Raw genomic sequence first — 20,085 nt, 5'->3', positions numbered from 1 at the left:
ACTGTAGGTACACACTTCAAGATAATTGAATATGAGAGTCTCAAAGCAGCAAAATCTGTTTAGAAATTATGTACTTGGTCTGCAGGGTCCACGTTGAGGTTACTTGCTTGCTTTTCCTGCAATGCCCTCAATTGCTTCAGCAGAGATGGGAAGTAACAGGATCAGGCTGGCATGCATCCCCATGTATCTAGCCCTTCAAAAAAAAGCTGGCTCCAATAACATCAGCCTCATTTAGATCTCCTTCACATACATTTAAACATGAAGTAACACCTCAGCGTCATATACAATCATACCATTCACTCTCCAAAATTTTAAATCCACCTCAGACTAGTAGGTCCTGTCAGACATTAACAGAGTGTTCATGGTGGTTGAGTCATTGCCCTGCTATGTTACATAAAATAGGATTATTTGGATTGGAAAAGATGGGAGTTTTCCAGTTTGAACACAGGCAGGATTTTAGCTCCACTCCAGTGACAGGTTGTCAAAGCTGTTGAAAGAGTGATAAAGAAACTGATATGTCTAGAAAGGCACACATAATCAGCTGTTGAGCATTTGTTTGATTGACAATGGCACTGACATTTGCGGCCATCGGTGTAGATAACCTCTTCCACTTTAATCCAGCTCAGCGCTGCTTTGTTTGTTTTGCATCCAAGTAATATAACCACTAAATGGGCAGAAAGACAAGGAATGATAGGATTTGTAGGAATAAAAGTATCAGATTTAATAGCTCACATTAACAGCAAGTGACTCCACCAAATCTTTCCAAGATAATCAAACTAACTGGTGAGTTTCCAAATTATGAAAGAAACTTTGTGCATGACAGTAGTGTTCATGTTCCAGAAGGAGCACATATTCTACCTTGTATGGGTGTGATCTTTAACTTGACCTCCTTAAAATGTTTTTCCAGTAACTTGTTTAGGAAAGTCTTATCAAGGTGTAAAAACAAAAAAAAAAAAAATGGCATCAGCAATAATATTGTTTACTTCAAATTACAAACATGTCATGTATTTTGCTGAAGTTGAGTTTTCAACACAAGTTGTGAAAGGAAGTGGTATAATGAAACGGAGTGACTTCATGTGCCTACAGGAACAATTAACTTTGGTTTAGGTAGTTATGGTTTTGGAATTTTCTTTTCTAATTAAACATGGATTTGTTTAGACATATTGAGCTTTCTTTTACTTGTTTAGTTGTTTCTAACTCTTGGTGTCCATTGCATCTTTGCTCATTCAGTCTCCTCCTAATCATATTCTCCTGTTCGCTCATGCTGAAGCAAGCTGAATAACCTGCACATAAACACTGTCATCTTATCTTGTTGAATGTTTTTTCTTATAATTTCTTTATATGTCATCAACATTATTTTCCCAACATATATGTCTGTAGTTGTGGACTGCCTCTGAATTTCTTCCTGCTTACCTCTTAGATGGATAGTTGCCACATAGATGCCACCCCTCTGTGCATAATTTCTACTTACATTTATTATTATTTATTTAATTCCTTTCTATGTCACTTAAATAAATTTTTTTCCAAAACTATAGCAATAACAGTTATGAGCTGTTATCATTGTCAAATATAATTACCATTAATAAAAATATATTTCCCAAAAACACATGTTTCTTGTTAAACAAGTTCTGATATATAAAAAACACAACAAGAGTAAGATTTGTACTGTTTCTCTCAGATCATTGAAAGCTTTGTCTGTTTTCTACTTGGGTAAATTTTACACTAGTCAGATGATACTGCAGCTTTCTAGACAAAGCCCTTTTTTTTTAACATAAGTAGGACTAAGTAATATGGATAATAGCTTTTATTACCTACGCACAATATTGATTGCTTGTAAAGGGAAGTTGGGTGAAAAAGGAACGTGCCAAACAAAGATCTTAATACTTTTCCATGATTTAATATGTCAATATTATGTAGTCAAAAACAGTTGCTAAGTTTCTATACATTAATTAAAGTTGAAGGATGGAAATACGGTAGTGAGTGCAGTATTTAAGCCTTTAGATGTAATAAGATGAACACGTGTAATATTGTGTAATTTCTTCCCTTGTCCTTTGTGTTCTGTTTTCTATACTGTGAATTAACTGACCAAAACAACAGGACCATGGTTTGACTGGTACTGGGTTTTATGGACTTATGTTGTAAAAAAATGAGAATAATAAACAATGGGTATAAAATAATGTCAAATTGATACTTTGAGCAATATAATCTTCATGTATGCATAAACAGTATTACAGATAAATCATAAAGAGTATTGATCATTATTTATTAGATCTATTGATAAATATTCCAGCACTGTTTATTGAAAGCACTGTACAGCTGCATCATTGTCTGTTTGGGCTTCATGTGGTGCAGCGTGTTGTAAACAATGAGCCTGACCAGTCAGCTGACTGATAGGTAATGCTTCAGCCAAAAATGTTACAGAGCATTGCTTGTGATTGACACAGAGCTAGAATTAAATCTAACACACACAAATATGATAAACATTCAGAGTTCTGATTAAGTATAAGCTGCAGTCTCTTGGCAGTCTTTGGTCCTCTCGTCTTTCCTCCAGGCCTGGTACAGTTTAATACTCAGACTGGGAAGGTCATACAGCTCCTCCAGGTGGAAATGTTGCTGGAAGTGATCTACAAAGCTGTTCTCTGGATCCAGTCTGAAACGCATTGCCCACAGTATCTTTGTGTTTTCCTGGCACAAGTAGTCAAAGGTGTCCATCAGCTCTTTCAGGTAAGGGTGGGCGTAGACCACATCTGCTGCTAGTATAAAGTCAAAACAGTGAGTTGCATGTGGGAAACGCTGATCCACCTGCTGACCCCAGGTAAGCTCAGTGACCTGCGGGCAGAGATGTTGGGGTTGTTGTCATAAAAACAATACATATTTTAAATTTGACTTCAGTTTGGTTTTTAAAACAAAAACATAATGCAGAATTGATTATTGTTAAACTGTAACATAGGTGGATTGTATTTATTATAAACATAAGGGTACAAGATATGAAACCTACCAGAGGGATGTATTTGCATCGGCCCTTAGTGTTGCGCGTTACATTGTACTGGAGGTTCCCCAACACATCTGGTAGGTCAGTGGAAGTCACCTTAGCACCTGGAGAAACATGCAACTGATTGTTAAGGGGGATTGACAAGGTGGGTGGGGGGTAGGGGTTAACAAAGGCAGAGAAAGGTTAGATTATGTCAAGAAAATCATTGTTTTATTGTTTTGTTTTTTCTCTCCAGTACCTAACAGGCTGGCCACAATAGTAACAAGTCCTGTCCCGGCTCCCAGCTCAATCACATTTTTATCGGTCAGGTTGTATTTGTCTTGGTTTGTCTCTAGGAAATGACACAACACCATTGCCTGTTAGGAGAGAAAGTTCGTTTTTCAGCATCAGAGCTCAACATTAAAAAGATGTATAGCAGCTGAACACAAATATAATGTTTGGACACACCGACGGCCATAGTACAGCTCCATACACGTCTGTGGATTCTTTGATCCGTATCTCCAAATCAGAGAAAATGTAACCTTCCCAGGTCTCAGCACCAATGATGGATGGTTGGAAATGCCGAGACATTATGGCTTTGGCCAATTCTGCATCCACTGCAGCATTTCCTTTAACATCTAAGAAAGAAACAGGTAATATTATTTACAAACTGTAATGCTGCAATGTGAGAGAAATATGTACCATTCAGAACATCTTTATTATTCTCTGTCAATGTTTCCTTTTCACAAAATAGATAATAATAATAATAAAAAAAAAAACATCAGTAAACACCCTCACCAACACACAAGCTAAAAGAAATTATTTGCAGCAAAATCTTAAAAAGGAAAAGTTCATAATCAAGCCAGAGAATACGAAGGTTGTGGATCTGAAAAGATATTCTGATTTGTTTTAATTCAGATTTTTGATGTCTAAACCAATTAAATAAAATAGTCTTAAATGCTGAAGGTTAAAGGAGGAAGTTGCATTGACAGGCATTTAGACTTTTTTTTTTTATCATTTAGGTAGAAATATCATTTAAAAAACTCCACTGATGGCACATATGCAAGAAAAATATTCAACAATAATAAAGATTTCTGTGCATTAATGGAACGTGTTGCTAATTTTTGGCCAGTGCTACATACCACCTAGAAAAGGCACTGAAGCCTGAAATGAAGAAGATGACATGTTATGATTTCTTCCTCTTCTTTTTAAAATGTTTTTAAATGGATTTGTTTTTTCCACTCTAACCCAGAGCATACTTGGAACAGGGACCTGAATCAAACTCAACACCATTACTACATAACAAAACAACAACAAAGCAAAACAAACAAACAAACAAAAAAACCTGGACATTACTCTATAAATAGGAGAACTTAATCAAATTAGGACAGAACTTGATGTTCCATGTGAAGAGTCCTGATATGACTGTGTATTCCCAAGCATCGTAATGCTTCTTTGAGCTTGTTTGTAACTTCATTCGGCTGCATTGATAACTAATGAGAACATCCAAGCCACAACTTCGGTTATGTAATGCAGGTTTAGACAAGAGGTCAGGAAAGCCCACCGAGCGACTGTAGAAAAGAGGGACTGCGTTCAAGAAGTTGGACCGCGCTCACTGGCTTGATTTATGGCTTTAGTCTCCATAAATGCCTGTTGTGTGTCACTAACAAAAATATTTGCGGGAACTAAATCTTTCAGTACAACTACACACCCAGCTAATTAATTGGATTGTGGGTTTCATACATGCATACTGCTTATAACAGTTACGACCATACTGTCAGTTTGGCTGAGCACTTCAAAAACTACAGGGTAAAATATTTTTAATGTGTAGAAGTCTGAATTCTCACCTTTTTGTTTGGTTTTTGAGTCTTCTGTTGCCTTATTAGAGTGCTGAGCCTCCATGCCTGAAGAAACCTTACTAGGAGGGCAAGAACGCCATAAAAAGGAAGTCTTGCTTATGTTAAGCAAGTACGTGGTTAGTGGTTCCAGATGAAGACCATTGGATCTGGGTCACCACAGGTCCTGATCCTGATCTGGCTCCTAGCAGTCATCATCTGTGGTTTTATGTTACACACGCACACACAGAGATCCAAATTCGTTGTCCAACAATCCCATACTGTGCCTCATCTTCTGGCGATATTTCTAGCTCTCTCCCTCAACATGCTCGAGCCCCCGTCTAAGGCAGTAAACCTGACAGACAGCAACAGCTGTCCTGGCCGGCTGGAGGAGTAAGACGGGGAGCAACATGTTTTATTTCACTGCAGACAGTAAAAAATATTAAAACACCCTGTAATGCTGACAGATAAAGACATTCTTTCAAAGTGTGGGTAGTGTGGTATTTACGAAGTAAAATGCAGAAAACCTGCTCCTTTATTGTTTAAAGAAATGAAATGAAAAATACTTTATTAATCCCCAAAGGGAAATTCAAAAAGAAAGAAGAAGTTGTGTTTGGCAACATTTCTGTCTCCATACACAATGAAGCCAATGACAAGTGAAGCAAGGTATAGCAGCTAAAAAATTTAATGCAGAACATATCATTGCTCACAGAGAGACTTTCAAACAGGATGATTAAAAATACCATCAAAAATCACTGTTTAAAAAAAATCCATGATCTACTTTACAGAGAAAGCTCAGTTTATCAGGAAACTTCATAAATATTATTATATCAGACATTTTGAAAGTTTGGCTTTTTTTTTCTTTTGCATTCAATATTAAAATTTATTTGATATATTTGAGGTCTTCAAAAGCTTCTTTCCTCTCCCTTTTCCTCTCATATTTCCTCTTCCTCTTGTGCCCTTTGCTCCACGGCCTCGTCTGTTGCCCTCGAACACGGATCGGGCTGTAACCATAGCAACTCCTCTACCACCGTCACTGTCCTCACTGGAGCTGCTGCTGCTGCTTTTCTGCCTTGTTCTCTGAGGGAGTGTTTTAGCAGACTGAGCAACAGCCTGTACTGGGACGGATTGCTGGACAGAGCTGCTGGCATCCTTGAGAGATGCAAGAGGAGATTCAGCAATTCCCTGCGAACCTAGGAACCCTCCACCTCCTACAGACCGCGCCTCTTCCTTCTGTCCCTCTTGGTTCTTCAGACTTTCTTTCTTACATTTGGAGGTGATAGGCATTTCCTCCTCACTGTCTCCTCCTCCTTCTTCTCCTTCTCTTTCCTTCCTCTTTAAGCAGGTAACTGCTCGTCTGAGTCGCTGGCTGCGGATTGAATGCTTCTCTTGTTGCTCCATGCGAAAGAAAGAGTCGATGCGGAGCTGCGTCTAAAACAAAACAGTGACAGGTGAAATCATGCTGCTTGGTATGATTTGGTTGTTATTTTTTCCTATACTGTTTTGTTTTTTGTTTTTTTTAAAAAAAACACAATCAGCAACTAATTGCCATAAGATTGCACTCTTTGCCACGTTTGTCAACAACACAGGTCAGCCATTCATTTAGCAATTAGGATTAAAAGGTGTTGCTTCTGTTGTATAAGTACAGACTTCCACCTTCGATTACAAAAAGTTTAATACACTTCCTTTACTGTGAACACTGCTGTCAGTAGTTTTAAGTCCCTGAGACCAGTCAACCATTTCAATATGGTGTCATCTAACAAAAAGGTCATTTAGAGCAGTAAATTCAACATCAAAGTTTAAAAAAAAACAAAAAAAAAACACCATCTGTCATGCTTTTAATGTTTTAAATAAAGTACTTTGAATTGTCTTGTATGCGAAAGGTGTTATACAAATAAACTTGCCTTACCTAGGTCACATTTTTTGAAAGCAATAAATGTTCACTTCTCAGTCCATTCCAAAATTGGTCATAACAAATATCAAGTGTTCATATGCTAACTTTTTCAGCTTTTCTGTCATTTTTCTATTATTTAAATTTGACTACCTATTATTTGACTAATAATTTGAACATGAATAAATTTTTCTGCTACAATTTCAAATTCTGCCATTAATGTAATCTTAATATGTTAAATATGGATCCAAACTTTTAGATATGAATTTTTGTAAAACATTGCCTATTTAGAGTGAGGTATTTTATCTCAATTTATCTTGTTATAACCGTTTATCTTTTCAGCCACTAATTTTCATTAATAATTAATGCGAACAGTTTTAACTGTAAATCCGTAACTAACTGTAACTAACAACTGAAAGCTAATTAATGACTATCTTAACCACGTTAGTGAAAATTTTAAATGACTGGCCATGAACTTTCCTTTTTTTCATTATGTTCGCTATTTATTAGTATTCATTAACAGTTAATTTCATACATTAAGGAAATAATTCACTCAATTATTTTAGCCTAGTTAGCTATTTCACTATTTGTTCAACTGTGACGACAAACAACATAAACTGGAAGTTGTAAAAACCTTGGTGATTTCTTGTTGACTATTGAGGCAAAACATTACTACCATTTAGTAAGTGTTTAAGCACTTTTACCTGATTTATTTAACTTGTGACTCATTGGTAGAATTACCTGCTGGCTGTTTAGTTGCTTAATCACAGGCTGAAGAGTCTCCTCTGTCTTCCGACTGTTCCAGCCAAAACGACTCAGACAGAATGTAAAGAAAGTGTTAAGGAAACCCCAAACTCTCAAAAATAAAGAGCACACACACAAACTTTGACACAAGAGAAGAAAGGATATTCTTTGATCATGTCAAGTTGTGGGCGTCCCCAGCTGAATGAGCTGTCAGACTGATCGACAGCAGGGTGCCAGTAAGCCTGAGCAACAGCAAGGTTTGGGAAGCCAGGCTGAAGTTTCATATCCCTGAGTTTCTTCTTTACTTTCGTATCGCGAGGATCAGAGGCCATTCGCTTTTTTTCCTGAGCTTCAGTCCACCATTTACTTCAGGAGAAAAACATTAGACGTGCATTAACAAACAGTCACAATCTATATTATAAATCATTTACTGTAATTGTTAAAAAGGGGCAAATTAAAAATTTAATTCTGTACTATGCAAAGAATTTGTCCTGAATAGTGCAGACAAACAAACCCACACACCTCAGCTGTATTAATGGTTCCATCCCTGATCCAGGAAACTCATTCAGTATCTCCATACCAGTGACATATCCGACTCCAGGTATGCCCTCTGTGTAGTCACTTCCGAGTAGATAAGCCAGATTTATCATTTTAGTCCTGTCCAGACCTGACAGAGAAAGGCATCGTCACAGAAAATCCGGGTATAAAAAGACATATGAGGAGAGTGAAAATTATAAAACACATCAGACGGTAGTGCGTTTCTGCATCGTGAAAGACAAGTGAAAAAAAGACAGAGAGGGAAAAAAAAGGACTATCACTGTTGATAGAAGACAATTGCTGACCTAGTTGGTTCTGTAGGTCGCTGTACTGGTAGTGCTCAACATATTTGTTCTGACTGAAGAAGTTCTTGTAAACATGGCGTCCTCCAAACAGCCAGACGTCTGAGTCATCAGTGATGGTCCCATGAGTCTGATCGGAACGATCCAATGCCGCACACTGAGCCTCAGCCTCCATTGGAGCAACCAGAAATGGCACGCCAAACAGCTGCAGCAGCTCCTGGTGTTAAACAGTCATTACTCTCAAAACAACATGAGGAGTTCACAATATCTTAGGTAGCTGCCAGTTACATATATAATACATGTGGCATTATTACACCAATATGATTGGAAATTATTTGGTTTTATGTTTTTAAAGGCCAGATAATTTATTTAAATGACTATATTGTGAGTATTTTCAAGGATTTTAAAGATGTTTCAAGCTGCTTCATTAGCATTTAAACCCTTGTATCTAATCAGGCTTAGAAATGTTTTTGTACTTAGCAGCTGATTATGAAAACAGCTGACGGGAATAATAAAAGATCAGATACAGTTTTACATCAGTACTGATATGATGAAGGACAAAATGCAACCAGCTTGCGGCTTTTAACAGCGTACTGTGAACACATGCACATGTTGGCACACAGATTTAACACATGCAGATACACAGATCTGGCAGTGAAGTATCACTGATTGCATACCAAACTCTGAGAAGGTGTGGCAGATGCACTGCAGAGAAATCTACCCTTCAGTGCTACATTTCACATCAGACCTCAGTCCAGTTGCAGAAGAAAAATATGTGTTTACACGTTCAGCTCGCATGTTTTCTCATTGAAGTAGGCTTAAATCCGTTCTTAAGGTTAAGCGAGAGATTGGAGGGAAACATGTATACACGTCCATATATAGTCATGTGATTTTGTTTATTTATTTATGTTTTTTTCCTCAGGTCACCTGACTTTCCAGGTACATCTGCCCAGTGACTGTGTTCGCCATTCTCTCTTGCTGCTGTTTCTGCTCCCCTCAGGTTGCTCTGCTCCATCTGTAAAGAGCTCTCCAGAGCCTCCAGCTCATCCTGCAGCACAACACACACATTCATTGTACAAACAGTGTACAACCAGTGTTTCTCAATTCCAGTCCTCAGGCCCACCAGCCCTGGATGTTTTAAAGGCAACCCTACTTTAACAGACCTGAATGAAATAAAGGCTCATAAACAGGCTGCAAAGAAGCCTGTTTATGAGGAAGTCAAATAATCTGACTCGGGTGCTTTGGAGGAGGAATGTGCATAAAACAGGCAGGGTAGGGGGGTCCCGAGGACCGGAATTGAGAAACACTGCTTTAACCTGAAAAACAACTCATTTGAAAATCATCTGACTGCTAGAAACATCAGTCAAATATTTCTGTATTTGCCTTAAATGCTTAATAGTAGTGACTGAAAGTGGATTTTACCCTTTCTTTTCTTTTTTACATACATACCTGATGAATAAAGTAAGTGAACTGACTCTTTAAAATCTGGTATTAAAGCTAAGATTTTATTTAATATAATATATTATATATATATATATATATTTATATATATATATATATATATATATATATATATATATATATATATATATATATATATATATATATATATATATATATAGATATATATATATATATATATATATATATATAGATATATATATATATATATATATATATATATATAATATATATATATATATGGTCTGCCAGGGAAATACTAACCATGTCAAAATGTTCCCATTCATTGACTGCTGGCGTTGATCGGGATTTTGCGTCTATCCCACTCTCTCCATTTTGGCTGTCTATGACTTCCACTTCCTTTGAATTCAGAGCAGTGGCTGGTTGGCTGGTGGAGTTTGTCAAACTACCATGTGATTCTTCTTCCCTTTTTATCCCATCATTACGGGCGTCCTCTGAAGGAATTTTCTCTCCAAGCACTGCAGCTGAATCATCAGCATCATCTTCTTCTTTGGACTCTTCCTCTGACACTTCAATAAAACTCTCTACATAAAGCGTGCAAAAAAACCAAAAAGAAACAACTTTTTAAAAATATATTTTAAACATTTTTGGCAGCAGTTAAATCTTAAACTGACCGTTTCAGATTTTACCTTCTGACTCGCTTTCCTCGCTGCTTTGTGGCTTGATGTGATCTACATTTATCTCCTCCAAAGCTTCAGTGAGCTTGTTCTTCCTCTGCTGTGACAATACAGGATGACTCCCGGTTTCAGTGTCGCTTCCATGCAGTGGAAGGAAGAGATTGATGGGTAATGTGTTCCGACTGGATGCAGCAGCTTGTGGTTTGTTCTCTGATTTGTCTAACTCTTTTCCTGTTTGCCTCACGTGCCCCTCTCCTGATTCCACATATGTCTTAGGATTTTGTTGCAGCGCAGCAAATCGAAGCGCCTTATTTCGCCGACCAATCGTTTCCTCCATCTCATCTTCAGAACTATTTACCAACAAACAGTCTTTGGTATGTGAGCTGAGGTCCGTTATATTGCTTTTAAAATCAAATTTATCTTTGGGTGAAAGTTGGGTTTCCTCCTTTGAGCTGCTGAAAACCACCTGTGGCACAAGATGATGACTTTCCTGTAGTTTGGTGGTTGAGCTGCTTGCTCCATCTTCATCAGTTAAGGCTTGTTGTATTGCCAGCAGCGTACGCGGAGAAACACTTCTATCCTGGTCTACCTTCTCCTCATCTGAGCTATTGCTCATAGCAGCCTGGACTGCTTTGAGTGTCTGAGGTGAGGGTGGAGCTGCATCTCCCTGAGATGGTTTTGACATAGAGGGTTTGGACTCTTCGGAAGTGGCCCGTGCGACTACTTCCTCACCAACAGGTCGCCACAGAGGCTCTGGTTTGTCCACAGTCCTGTTTGTGTGGCCTGACAAGGAGCTGCCAGACCAGGGTACAGCTGCAGGTTGGCTCTCTGGGGTTATCTGATTCTTGTTGGACCCTGCATGTGTAGATAGAGAGGAGAGAGGAATTCAACGAATTGAAAGACAATGCTGCAATTTTAATTATTATCCCAAGTTTAAAGGCAAAGTTAAACTAATGTGTAAATTAACCAACATTTTGCTTATTCACACCTTCCAAGCAGCCCCTGAATTCTGTGGATTTCAAAAGGCCTCAATATATTTGAAGAAACTGAATTTAAGATAAATATTGTACAATAACTCAAGGAAATCTAACTACTGAGGACTGATGATATTCCAGCAAAAAGGCATTAATAGTAAATACAGCATCATTTCTGGTTCACCTTTAATAAGAATATAGTGTGAGTTGTCTTCTGAAACCAGTCGATTTGACTCCACGCTGTGACTCTGCTCGCCTCTGTCCTGTTGACAGAGCTCTGGAGCACTCCCAGCACTGCGTTGGCTCATCTCCTTCTCGACTCCCTCCAGACGCTGGTTCAATCGGTTCCTCTGCAGCAGGCCAGCCAGCTGGTATTGTGAAAAGTCTCCTGAGCGCTAACAGAGGGTAAAAAGGTGTCAGTGTTGAACAGACATGAAGAGGAAAGAATGTGAATGAGATGGAATGGTACCTCTGGAGGTTTGTGATACATGGTCCTCCGTCTTTTGGAAAACTCTTTCATTTCTTTGAGAATCTCGTGTTTCATCTCAGGAGGAAGGCTAGCAAACTCCTCTGAGTTGATATCCACTGCGTTGGGGTCATCATATATTTCTTCCTGAGACATAAAAAATAAAAAAGGGCATTCATATAAAGAAAAGTTAAGTGACAAAGCTGGCTAATGTGAGAACATATGATTAAAGTTATCGTCTTTTTGGATATGACATCCAGTGTAGCGCAGTTTCGTTAAGAATAAATTGCAAACACAATGTACCCAAGTAAATTATTTGTAAAACACTTTAAATAAATTTAAATGTTTAAATTCAAAAATTAAAAGTTTAAATTTAAAAGTTTGGACACTGTAAAAAGTTATGTACAAACAGAACACATGGGTAAGCTGATTATTTAAGGCCTATATTAATATGAAAGCAATCTTTACACTGTATCCTAAAATGTTTTGAAAAAAGCACTTTTTAACACAAACTATGTAAAGGTGGTGCAACATAATTAGTTGCCCATAAACATGTTATTTTTTTTACCTGATATGCATGATAACTGTCAACTGTCTCATCACAGTATTTCTCCTCCTCTTCCTCCTCTGAGCTAAAAGAAAGAGTTACAAAAGTTCATTTATTTTTCAACCTTTATAAAGATCACTATTCAACCCCTCCACCGCAGCTAAGGTTCAATCCAGCAACTTTCTCGCTGTAAGGTTGTGATGCTAACCACCAAATGACAGTGCAGCCATAATAATATGGTAAAAAAAATACATATAAATAAAACAGAAATAAATATAGAAACACGTTTTCCAGGAATCACAGCGGTTTTTATGAGTGCTGGCTTTCCAGTCCAAGTTATGAGAAGAATCAATAGTTGTATTTGTCATAACTAGCAACGTGATAACAGCAAGCAACCTTTCCAGGCCTCTGACCTGTTTCTTTCTTTCTCCTCCACAGGTGGAAGGGCAGGCAAAATGTACATGTCATCCACCTCATCCCTCTTCACACTGGACAGGCTGGGTAGAGGATCTTTGCTGTAGCAGGAAGGATATGTAGATTATCAACATTACAATTACAACTCCACAAAGACACAAAAACAAAGAAACATCCATCCATCTTCTGCCGCTTATCCGGGGTCGGGTCGCGGGGGCAGCAGTCTAAGCAGGGAAGCCCAGACTTCCCTCTCCCCAGCCACATTTGCCAAATCTGTGGGGGGGATCCCAAGGCAGTCCCAGGCCAGCTGAGAGATATAATCCCTCCAGCGTGTCCTGAGTCTTTCCTGGGGTCTCCTCCCAGAGGGACGTGCCTGGAACACCTCACTAGGGAGACGTCCAGGAGGCATCCTAACCAGACGCCCGAGCCACTTCAACTGCTTCCTCTCGATGCGGAGGAGCAGCGGCTCTACTCAAAGCTCCTCCCGGATGACCGAGCTCCTCACTCTATCTCGAAGGGAGAGCCCGGCCACCCTGTGGAGGAAACTCATTTCACCCACCTGTAAACGAGATCTCGTTCTTTCGGTCACAACCCACAGCTCATGACCATAGGTCAACAAAGAAACAATGAAAAAAACCCCATCTTTTTCAAATAATGGGTATGTAAACAGTAAGACAGCGGAGAAAAATAACAGTATGCATTTACAGAAATTGCTATACTTTTGACATCTGTCCATCTCTCTTACCTGCGATCTCCAAGGGCAGCTTTGATGGCCTGTCTCTTTAGGAATGTCTTGAGCAGTTTCTCATTGGTTTGTTTGGACTCACGGGTCAATTCCTCCTTCCTCTGCCTCCTCAATGCCTGCACGAGCATACTAAGTCATGTGACATGATATAACAGGGAATTCTGTAACCTTGCAACAGGACTTACCAGGGTTTGCTTCTTTAGCAATGGGGCGTCCCCATCAAACACAAAGACTGGTTTGATGCGGAAGAAAAGAAGTTTACAGATACGGTGGAAGAGAGTAAGGAGGTGTGCGTTCTGGACACTGTTTCCATCACGGTCCCTTACACCTTTCACAGCTTGGTTCAGCCAAATACTGATGTCTGAGGTAGATTAATTAAGGATATTACGATGGCTCGACAGCAATCAGTATCATTACGACATTTCTCACACCGATAAGGAACAACAGGACATGACTACAACAATGACAAACAAAATATATACTAAACAAATCAGTTCAAAGTTAGGATACCAACAGCAAGGATCTTTCCCTCAAGTGTCTCGGGGTTGACGGGCTTCCCTGTGCTCTCCAGCAGCCTCCACAGTCCATGCACTCCCATGACAACAAACAATTCAAAACTTACACGATCAGCATCGGTTCAATATGAAGAGCTGGACTATGCATTACCCACAACAACCCTGGAGCAAAAAAAAGAAACGGCACAGGAACTTTTAAATACTTTTGCAACAGAATTTTCATCCGTACAGCACACAGAAACGACGCACAAAGGTTCCGCCTGGTCGTGTCGATTCAGTGTTGACACAAACACGATCTCAGGCAGCAGTTGTTTTCTGACACGTAACATGTATGTATGTATTTCCTGTTGTGATCAATAATAAGAGGTGTGCAACGGATTAGACACATTGGTACGCCTGTCAATGAAGAGTCCCTTTGCATTCATGTCAGGCTACTTGTACAATGTTGTTGCATCAACGAAATTGTTAGTATGTTTATTTTTTAATTAACTTGACAAATGGTGAGGGTTGAACTTTGAAATGTTTATTTTTGTTGTGTTCTGTGGCATCTGAATGATGACTGATAACTGAAAAAGAGAGATATAATTGATGTCTTTACATGAGGTTTTGCCTGAGAGTCCAACCCCGAGGTCAAAAACACCCACTAGTATCTCGTGAGAGGCTAACTGTGTCCGGGACACCGGCGGCTAAATAAACAGACTGGTGCCGACAGCAGATTATACGGAGTGGCTGGACTCGTCCGTACTTGGTATGTTATTTAATTATCCATTTTCAGTAATTGAAAAGGATGTACAGTGAACAGCGAAACGTAATAAGTCAGGTTATCGTAATATAATCAGGGTAACTAGTGTCAAATGTATCGTTACCAAATCTTTTCAATTATGGCTGAACAACCAGCTAACGTTAGCAAGTTAGCTCCCCAGCTAGCTAACGTTATCGTGTATCTATCATTACACAGCTGTTATCACCGATACCTGACAAGCGGCTCTCTTTAAGCGATGTCATAAATACATAGTACTTCCATTCTTGTCAACAAGTTTTTCTCCTCCGCTATTTACAGGACAAAGTGACTGGAGTTTCATTTCAATTTCCTTCTCAGCCACCACCACCTCCACCATGACTGCTGCTGTGAGAGGTACTTCTTTAACCCCCCCCCCCCTTTTTTTTAAAAACAAGTAATGTGCAATTTACATGTGTAAAGATTGGGGGGTAGATGAATAATCAAGTCGGCATATCAGGTTTTGTAGCTACAGCTTAGAACAAAAACTAACATCTACAAATCTGCAGTGTTAAAAAATCTGGCTCTTAAAGAAATTTATGTATATATGTATGTGTATACACACACACACACACACACATACATATATATATATAAATATATATATATATATATATATATATATATATATATAATGTGTATATATGTATGTATATATGCTTTGACCAAAGAACAAGGTTTGGCCTTTTTCAGTTCTTAGAAGTATTAGGATTGTTGTGTAGAGTTCTGCAGGGGGATTGTTATGACTATGCTATAACATCATCTGTGGTGTTATTTGCTATGCATGTGTGTGTGTGTGTGTGTGTGTGTGTGTATATATATATATATATATATATATATATATATATATATATATATATATATATATAAAATATATAAATATGTATATAAATTTTTCTTTTTCTTGGTACCATTTTGTTGTTCAGTATACAGATTTGGTTATACTACACTCCCACCAAAATTGATTAGCTGTACAAAGGATGCCACATTCAGCACACATTAGGATGAATGAAATTCATGTCTTTTCTGGACACGGAAAGTAATGGGAATGGTTACACTTACACCAGATTAAAGACAGAAATTCAGCGCCAGTGGGAGGGTTGGACTCAATAAAAATGGTTTACTACTGCTCCTGTAAATACTACAATGAGCAATTAGTATGTGCCTAGCAAATATTTTAGGTATGTCAAATGATAATAGCTTACAGAACCCATATTTGGAGTATCATATAGCAGGTACTAAGATTATAGAGGCTGCATAAGACAGAATATAGCAGCAATCATATAGGCAATTAAAACAGCCCATTGCTGCTTTAATCAATCAGTATAAAAGCAGAAGTTCAAAATATAAATATAACCTTTGTTATATCTTTTAGTTTCCGCCATTGTGCCTATTCGAGGTGCGGGTGATGGCATGGAAACCGAGAAGCCACCAGCCATACTGGAGGTTAACACTGATTTGCTGCCACCTGCTTCGTCTGAAGTTCCCCTCCTAAAGGTAGCTAGCCCAAAGCACAGCCCCAAATCAACCCATGTCACGCCCCCTGCTGCTTCAAAGCCTCTAGGTGTACTCCACCTGGGCAAAGTGAATCGAGAGTCCTGCACAGAATTGGAGGCTGTGAGGATCATTGTTCCACGAACTGCTATTACCCGGAGTGGCCGTGCAGGAGCTGTGGAAGGGAAAGGAGAGACGGGGCAACAGTGTGAAGAGCAGGGTTCTCCAACGCTGCCTCTGGTGGAGGACTGGAAAGGACAGCTGGAGAAGCTGCAGAACTCTGAACGCAGATTGCTTCAGGACAAGGAGGGCCTTTCTAATCAGCTTCGTGTGCAGACAGAGGTAAGACAACAAAGCAGTGAATGAATATCTTAGGCAGGTGTGGCTGCTAATCAGAAGGTAGTCCTATACATTAATTTTCTGTTTTATAAATCAAATGTTTTGTTCCTATGGTAACTAAATTCGGTATAACAAAAGGAAAATCATGGCTTTAAGTATATTTGAGTGGGATTTTGATGTACATTTTGAGTGACAGTGTTCAGAAAGAGCCTACAATAAACTTTTCTGTGTTCCAGGTGAACCGTGAACTCAAGAAGCTGCTTGTGGCGTCTGTGGGTGATGACCTTCAGTATCACTTTGAGCGTCTCTCACGGGAGAAAAACCAGCTGATTTTGGAGAATGAGGCTCTGGGCCGAAGTCTAGCACACACTGCAGAGCAGCTGGAGCGAATGAGTATCCAATGTGATGTCTGGAGGAGCAAGTTCCTGGCCAGCAGGTGAAAAATGCTAAAGCTGTTTTTGCCTCAATCATGTATTGTTGAGAGTGGAAGGGAAAGATAGAAGAGTAACAAATGCTTAATCTAGTGGTTCTACATGTTGTTATTGCATGCAATAATGTAGAAAACAACTGTCAAGAACAGTTTGGCTCAGCAAAAAAAAAAAAAAAAAAAGGAGGGGGGGGGGGGCATTAATTACATTTTTGACAGGATATTTTTAAGTTCTTCTTGTCTGGCTGAAGAAAATAAAAAAGGAAAACAAAATGCATTATTGTTGTCTCCTCAGAGTCATGGCAGAGGAACTGACAAATGCCAGAGCAGCTCTGCAGAGACAGACCAGAGAAGCACAGGGAGCAATTCAAGACTTACTGCTGGAGAGAGAAGAGTTCTCCAGGGATATGATGCTAACTCACAGGTAATATGACCACTCGTCTGTAATTATGTGAAATGTTTGTATAAAAATCTTTAAGTTGAATCAAAGAAGAAAAAAAGAAAAAAAAAACACTCTTTAGGATTAAAAACACAGGCTAAAGATGGCCCGTTATAACCTGTACTCTGAATATTCCACTGTTGTCCATTAGGGCTGTGACGATATGCTTTAGTCCCAATTCGATTTGATTCCCATTTTTTTGCTGATTCAATTTAAATGGTGATTCTCACAATTCTTCAATATTGATGATTTTTGCAGATTTAAAAACAAAATCTACAAAACTTTTTTTTTTTTGGCTCGCCATTTTACTTGATTTCAATTAGGAAAAAAGCAACACAATAAGCCAGACCATCATTCTGCTGCTATAATGCCCAAGAAGACAAGTAGAAAGATATATAAAAACAATAAAAACGACAAAAAAATTTATAATGGATTATTTTTATTTATTTAAAAAGAAATAGATTTTTTTTGTTAATGTTATTTTCCCACCCCTTGGGAAATTTATTATTCTATTGTCCGTCATCATGTCAGTGTGTTTCAAGAAAGCAGACATTTTCCCCGATGCATCCAGTTAAAAATATTTTATGAATTTTAAATTTGTGGTCAAAATTACACTGACTTTGTTAAGTTTTTATCTTTTGATTCACATAAAATTCTCTAGTAATGTTTGCATTACTAGTGATGAGGATATGATAGAAATTAAGATTACGACCCTTGATTTGATTAAAAGTAATGGTAATCAGTCTCCTGATTTAACCAAATTCTTTGCTATATTTCAATAAGCAACAAAATGGGCCTCCTAGAATTTGTGTAGAAGCATTGATCTGTCTGCTGACGTTGGGTGCTTTTGTTACCAGAGCTCTGGAGCAGCTCCTGGTGTCTCTGCAGTGGGGCAGACAGCAGACATACTACCCCAGTGCACAGCCTCTCAGCACAGGAGAGCTGGCAGCTGCTAATCACAAGCTTGCAGATGCTATCAACTCCCACCTGCTGGGGAACATAAGCAGCAGCAGCAGCAGCAGCGTGGTGAAGAGCAACAATCCAGCAGCTGACCAGCTCTGCAGCACACCAGCTGAGAAGATGGCTGAGAAGGTAACAGATCAGGATCCCAATTCCAGTCTAAACTTTTCTAACCTTTATTCAGTTTATACAACTTTCAATACCACTTTTTATGTTTGCAATAAAATCCAGATACTGACAAATGTTTTGCATTTCTTCTCTTTAAGGTGCTGAAGACTTTAGATCCAATCTCTTGTTCAGAGAACAAGTCAGAGCTTCCACTCGCTGATTCCACTCCCTCAAACTTTCTCAGCAGTAAGAAGAGCATAGGACGGTTTCACCCTTACACACGCTATGAAAACATTACCTTTAACTGCTGCGAGCGCTGTACAGGGGACATCCTGGTGTTGTAGAGAGTAACAAAAATCACGCCTGTTTATATTTATCAGAGATCATTTCAAAGGAATCTGTGTAGCAATGGAGATGTCATTGACTCCTTGTCTCTGTGAACACCTAATTTCAGATCTGGGTTTTTTTGTGCACAGCAACCCTGACTGAAACTTCTTAACTTGAATTAATTAGTTTAAAATATATTAATTTGCTAGGGTTGGGCGATTAGTCAATATAATCAAGCCAGTTTGTATGAAAATTGGGACCCCCCCCCCCCCCCCCCCCCTTATCATGCACCACAAATGCTCTCTTTGGAATTCTGTTTTTAGCTGTGGGCTCAACCTGCTCCGTGACTGCTTCCCAGAGAGACACAAGCACATGCACACACCCAAAGCAGAAGTAAACCCATCAGATACCAGAAAGAACCCATTCCTCCAGTGTTACCAGTTATTAGGGGCTGGTTCTGTGTTTTGTGACCTCAAATTCTGAATAAGTAAAGAGAATTAATTGAAAGGTTTTTTATACTAAAAACAGAAGAAAAAAATATTTTTGTACCTCAGTATTCTCTCTGTCGTCGGAATATATTGTTTATGATGGAAAACTGTAAGCTGTTAACGCCTGATAACTTAACCATCAATGTCCATGCCCAAACAGTAATTCTCTTTGGGTTTAGTAAAGTTCACTTACTATTGTAATGGTTAAAGCATTGTAAATGCAGGCCAGTTTTGCCAGAAAGTGCAGAGATTCTGATGGTCCTGGAGGAACTAGAACGCCGTCTGTCATTTAGCTGCACACATAACCACAGCGAGAAATAATATCTATGACATGCACAAGACCGCTTCAGCCCACAAACTCCCATTAAGAGATGGCTATCATCAGGAGAATTAGCTTGTTTAGCATGTTTTTTTTTTTTATTAGATTCAATATGTTTTTAAGAAAGCAAAGGAAATTTATTAAAATAATAAATTAGGGTTAATTTTCAAAGAAATCTTGAGATTTTCTTTTTAAGCTATTTCGCCCAGCCCGACTATTTGTTTCTGTCTTTGACTTGAAAAACTTAAGTGTAAAAATTGAGTTGCTTATTCAGGATCGTGATACAATAATGATGTAAACAAAATGCATTTCAGATCCAGCTTAAACCATGGAAGATAACAGACCTTTTCACATCTAAGTAATAAA

The 20,085-nt window shown here is 38.6% G+C and overlaps 3 protein-coding genes across 4 annotated transcripts; 1 reads left to right on the top strand and 2 right to left on the bottom strand.

Moving 5' to 3' along the window:
* Positions 1-1,908: 1,908 nt before the first annotated feature.
* mettl21e (methyltransferase like 21e) lies at positions 1,909-5,020 on the bottom strand. Its single transcript, XM_079249652.1, has 5 exons — positions 4,819-5,020; positions 3,440-3,609; positions 3,231-3,348; positions 2,999-3,096; positions 1,909-2,829 (listed from the first exon to the last, which is right to left on the bottom strand). Exons 1-5 carry the CDS (start codon positions 4,871-4,873, stop codon positions 2,497-2,499), a joined length of 774 nt encoding a protein of 257 aa, XP_079105778.1. The 5' UTR covers positions 4,874-5,020; the 3' UTR covers positions 1,909-2,496.
* Positions 5,021-5,606: 586 nt separating this feature from the next.
* On the bottom strand, positions 5,607-14,576 carry ercc5 (excision repair cross-complementation group 5). Its single transcript, XM_079264418.1, is given in 16 exon segments — positions 5,607-6,237; positions 7,439-7,553; positions 7,658-7,807; positions 7,964-8,108; positions 8,284-8,497; positions 9,208-9,273; positions 9,275-9,328; positions 10,006-10,286; positions 10,392-11,234; positions 11,538-11,748; positions 11,823-11,966; positions 12,388-12,451; positions 12,780-12,881; positions 13,526-13,641; positions 13,711-13,886; positions 14,036-14,576. Coding segments are annotated over 16 exon segments (3,324 nt in total). The 5' UTR covers positions 14,124-14,576; the 3' UTR covers positions 5,607-5,682.
* Positions 14,577-14,653: 77 nt separating this feature from the next.
* Positions 14,654-18,953, top strand: blzf1 (basic leucine zipper nuclear factor 1). 2 transcript variants are annotated; one of them, XM_079244184.1, is made up of 7 exons: positions 14,654-14,788; positions 15,101-15,175; positions 16,194-16,654; positions 16,888-17,087; positions 17,374-17,502; positions 18,375-18,609; positions 18,744-18,953. In XM_079244184.1, the coding sequence occupies exons 2-7, from the start codon at positions 15,157-15,159 to the stop codon at positions 18,927-18,929; spliced, it is 1,230 nt and encodes a 409-aa protein (XP_079100310.1). In that variant the 5' UTR covers positions 14,654-14,788; positions 15,101-15,156; the 3' UTR covers positions 18,930-18,953. The 2 variants fall into 2 exon arrangements, with proteins under 2 accessions (XP_079100310.1, XP_079100311.1); XM_079244185.1 differs by lacking the exon at positions 14,654-14,788 and having other exon boundaries at positions 14,960-15,175.
* Positions 18,954-20,085: the final 1,132 nt, after the last annotated feature.

This window comes from Telmatherina bonti (genome assembly GCF_933228915.1).
Source record: "Telmatherina bonti genome assembly, chromosome: 1".
Classification (NCBI taxonomy): domain Eukaryota; kingdom Metazoa; phylum Chordata; class Actinopteri; order Atheriniformes; family Telmatherinidae; genus Telmatherina; species Telmatherina bonti.
This window is presented reverse-complemented; position numbering and strand designations above follow the sequence as displayed.

Excerpts from the sequence above, each read along its gene's own strand:
- mettl21e (XM_079249652.1), bottom strand. The coding sequence starts at position 4,873 with ATGGAGGCTCAGCACTCTAATAAGGCAACAGAAGACTCAAAAACCAAA. Across the intron at positions 3,610-4,818 it reads CTCAAAAACCAAACAAAAAG|ATGTTAAAGGAAATGCTGCA; the intron begins GTGAGAATTCAG and ends TTTCTTTCTTAG. Across the intron at positions 2,830-2,998 it reads GATGCAAATACATCCCTCTG|GTCACTGAGCTTACCTGGGG; the intron begins GTAGGTTTCATA and ends CTCTGCCCGCAG.
- blzf1 (XM_079244184.1), top strand. Across the intron at positions 17,088-17,373 it reads AGCAAGTTCCTGGCCAGCAG|AGTCATGGCAGAGGAACTGA; the intron begins GTGAAAAATGCT and ends TTGTCTCCTCAG. Across the intron at positions 18,610-18,743 it reads CTGAGAAGATGGCTGAGAAG|GTGCTGAAGACTTTAGATCC; the intron begins GTAACAGATCAG and ends CTTCTCTTTAAG.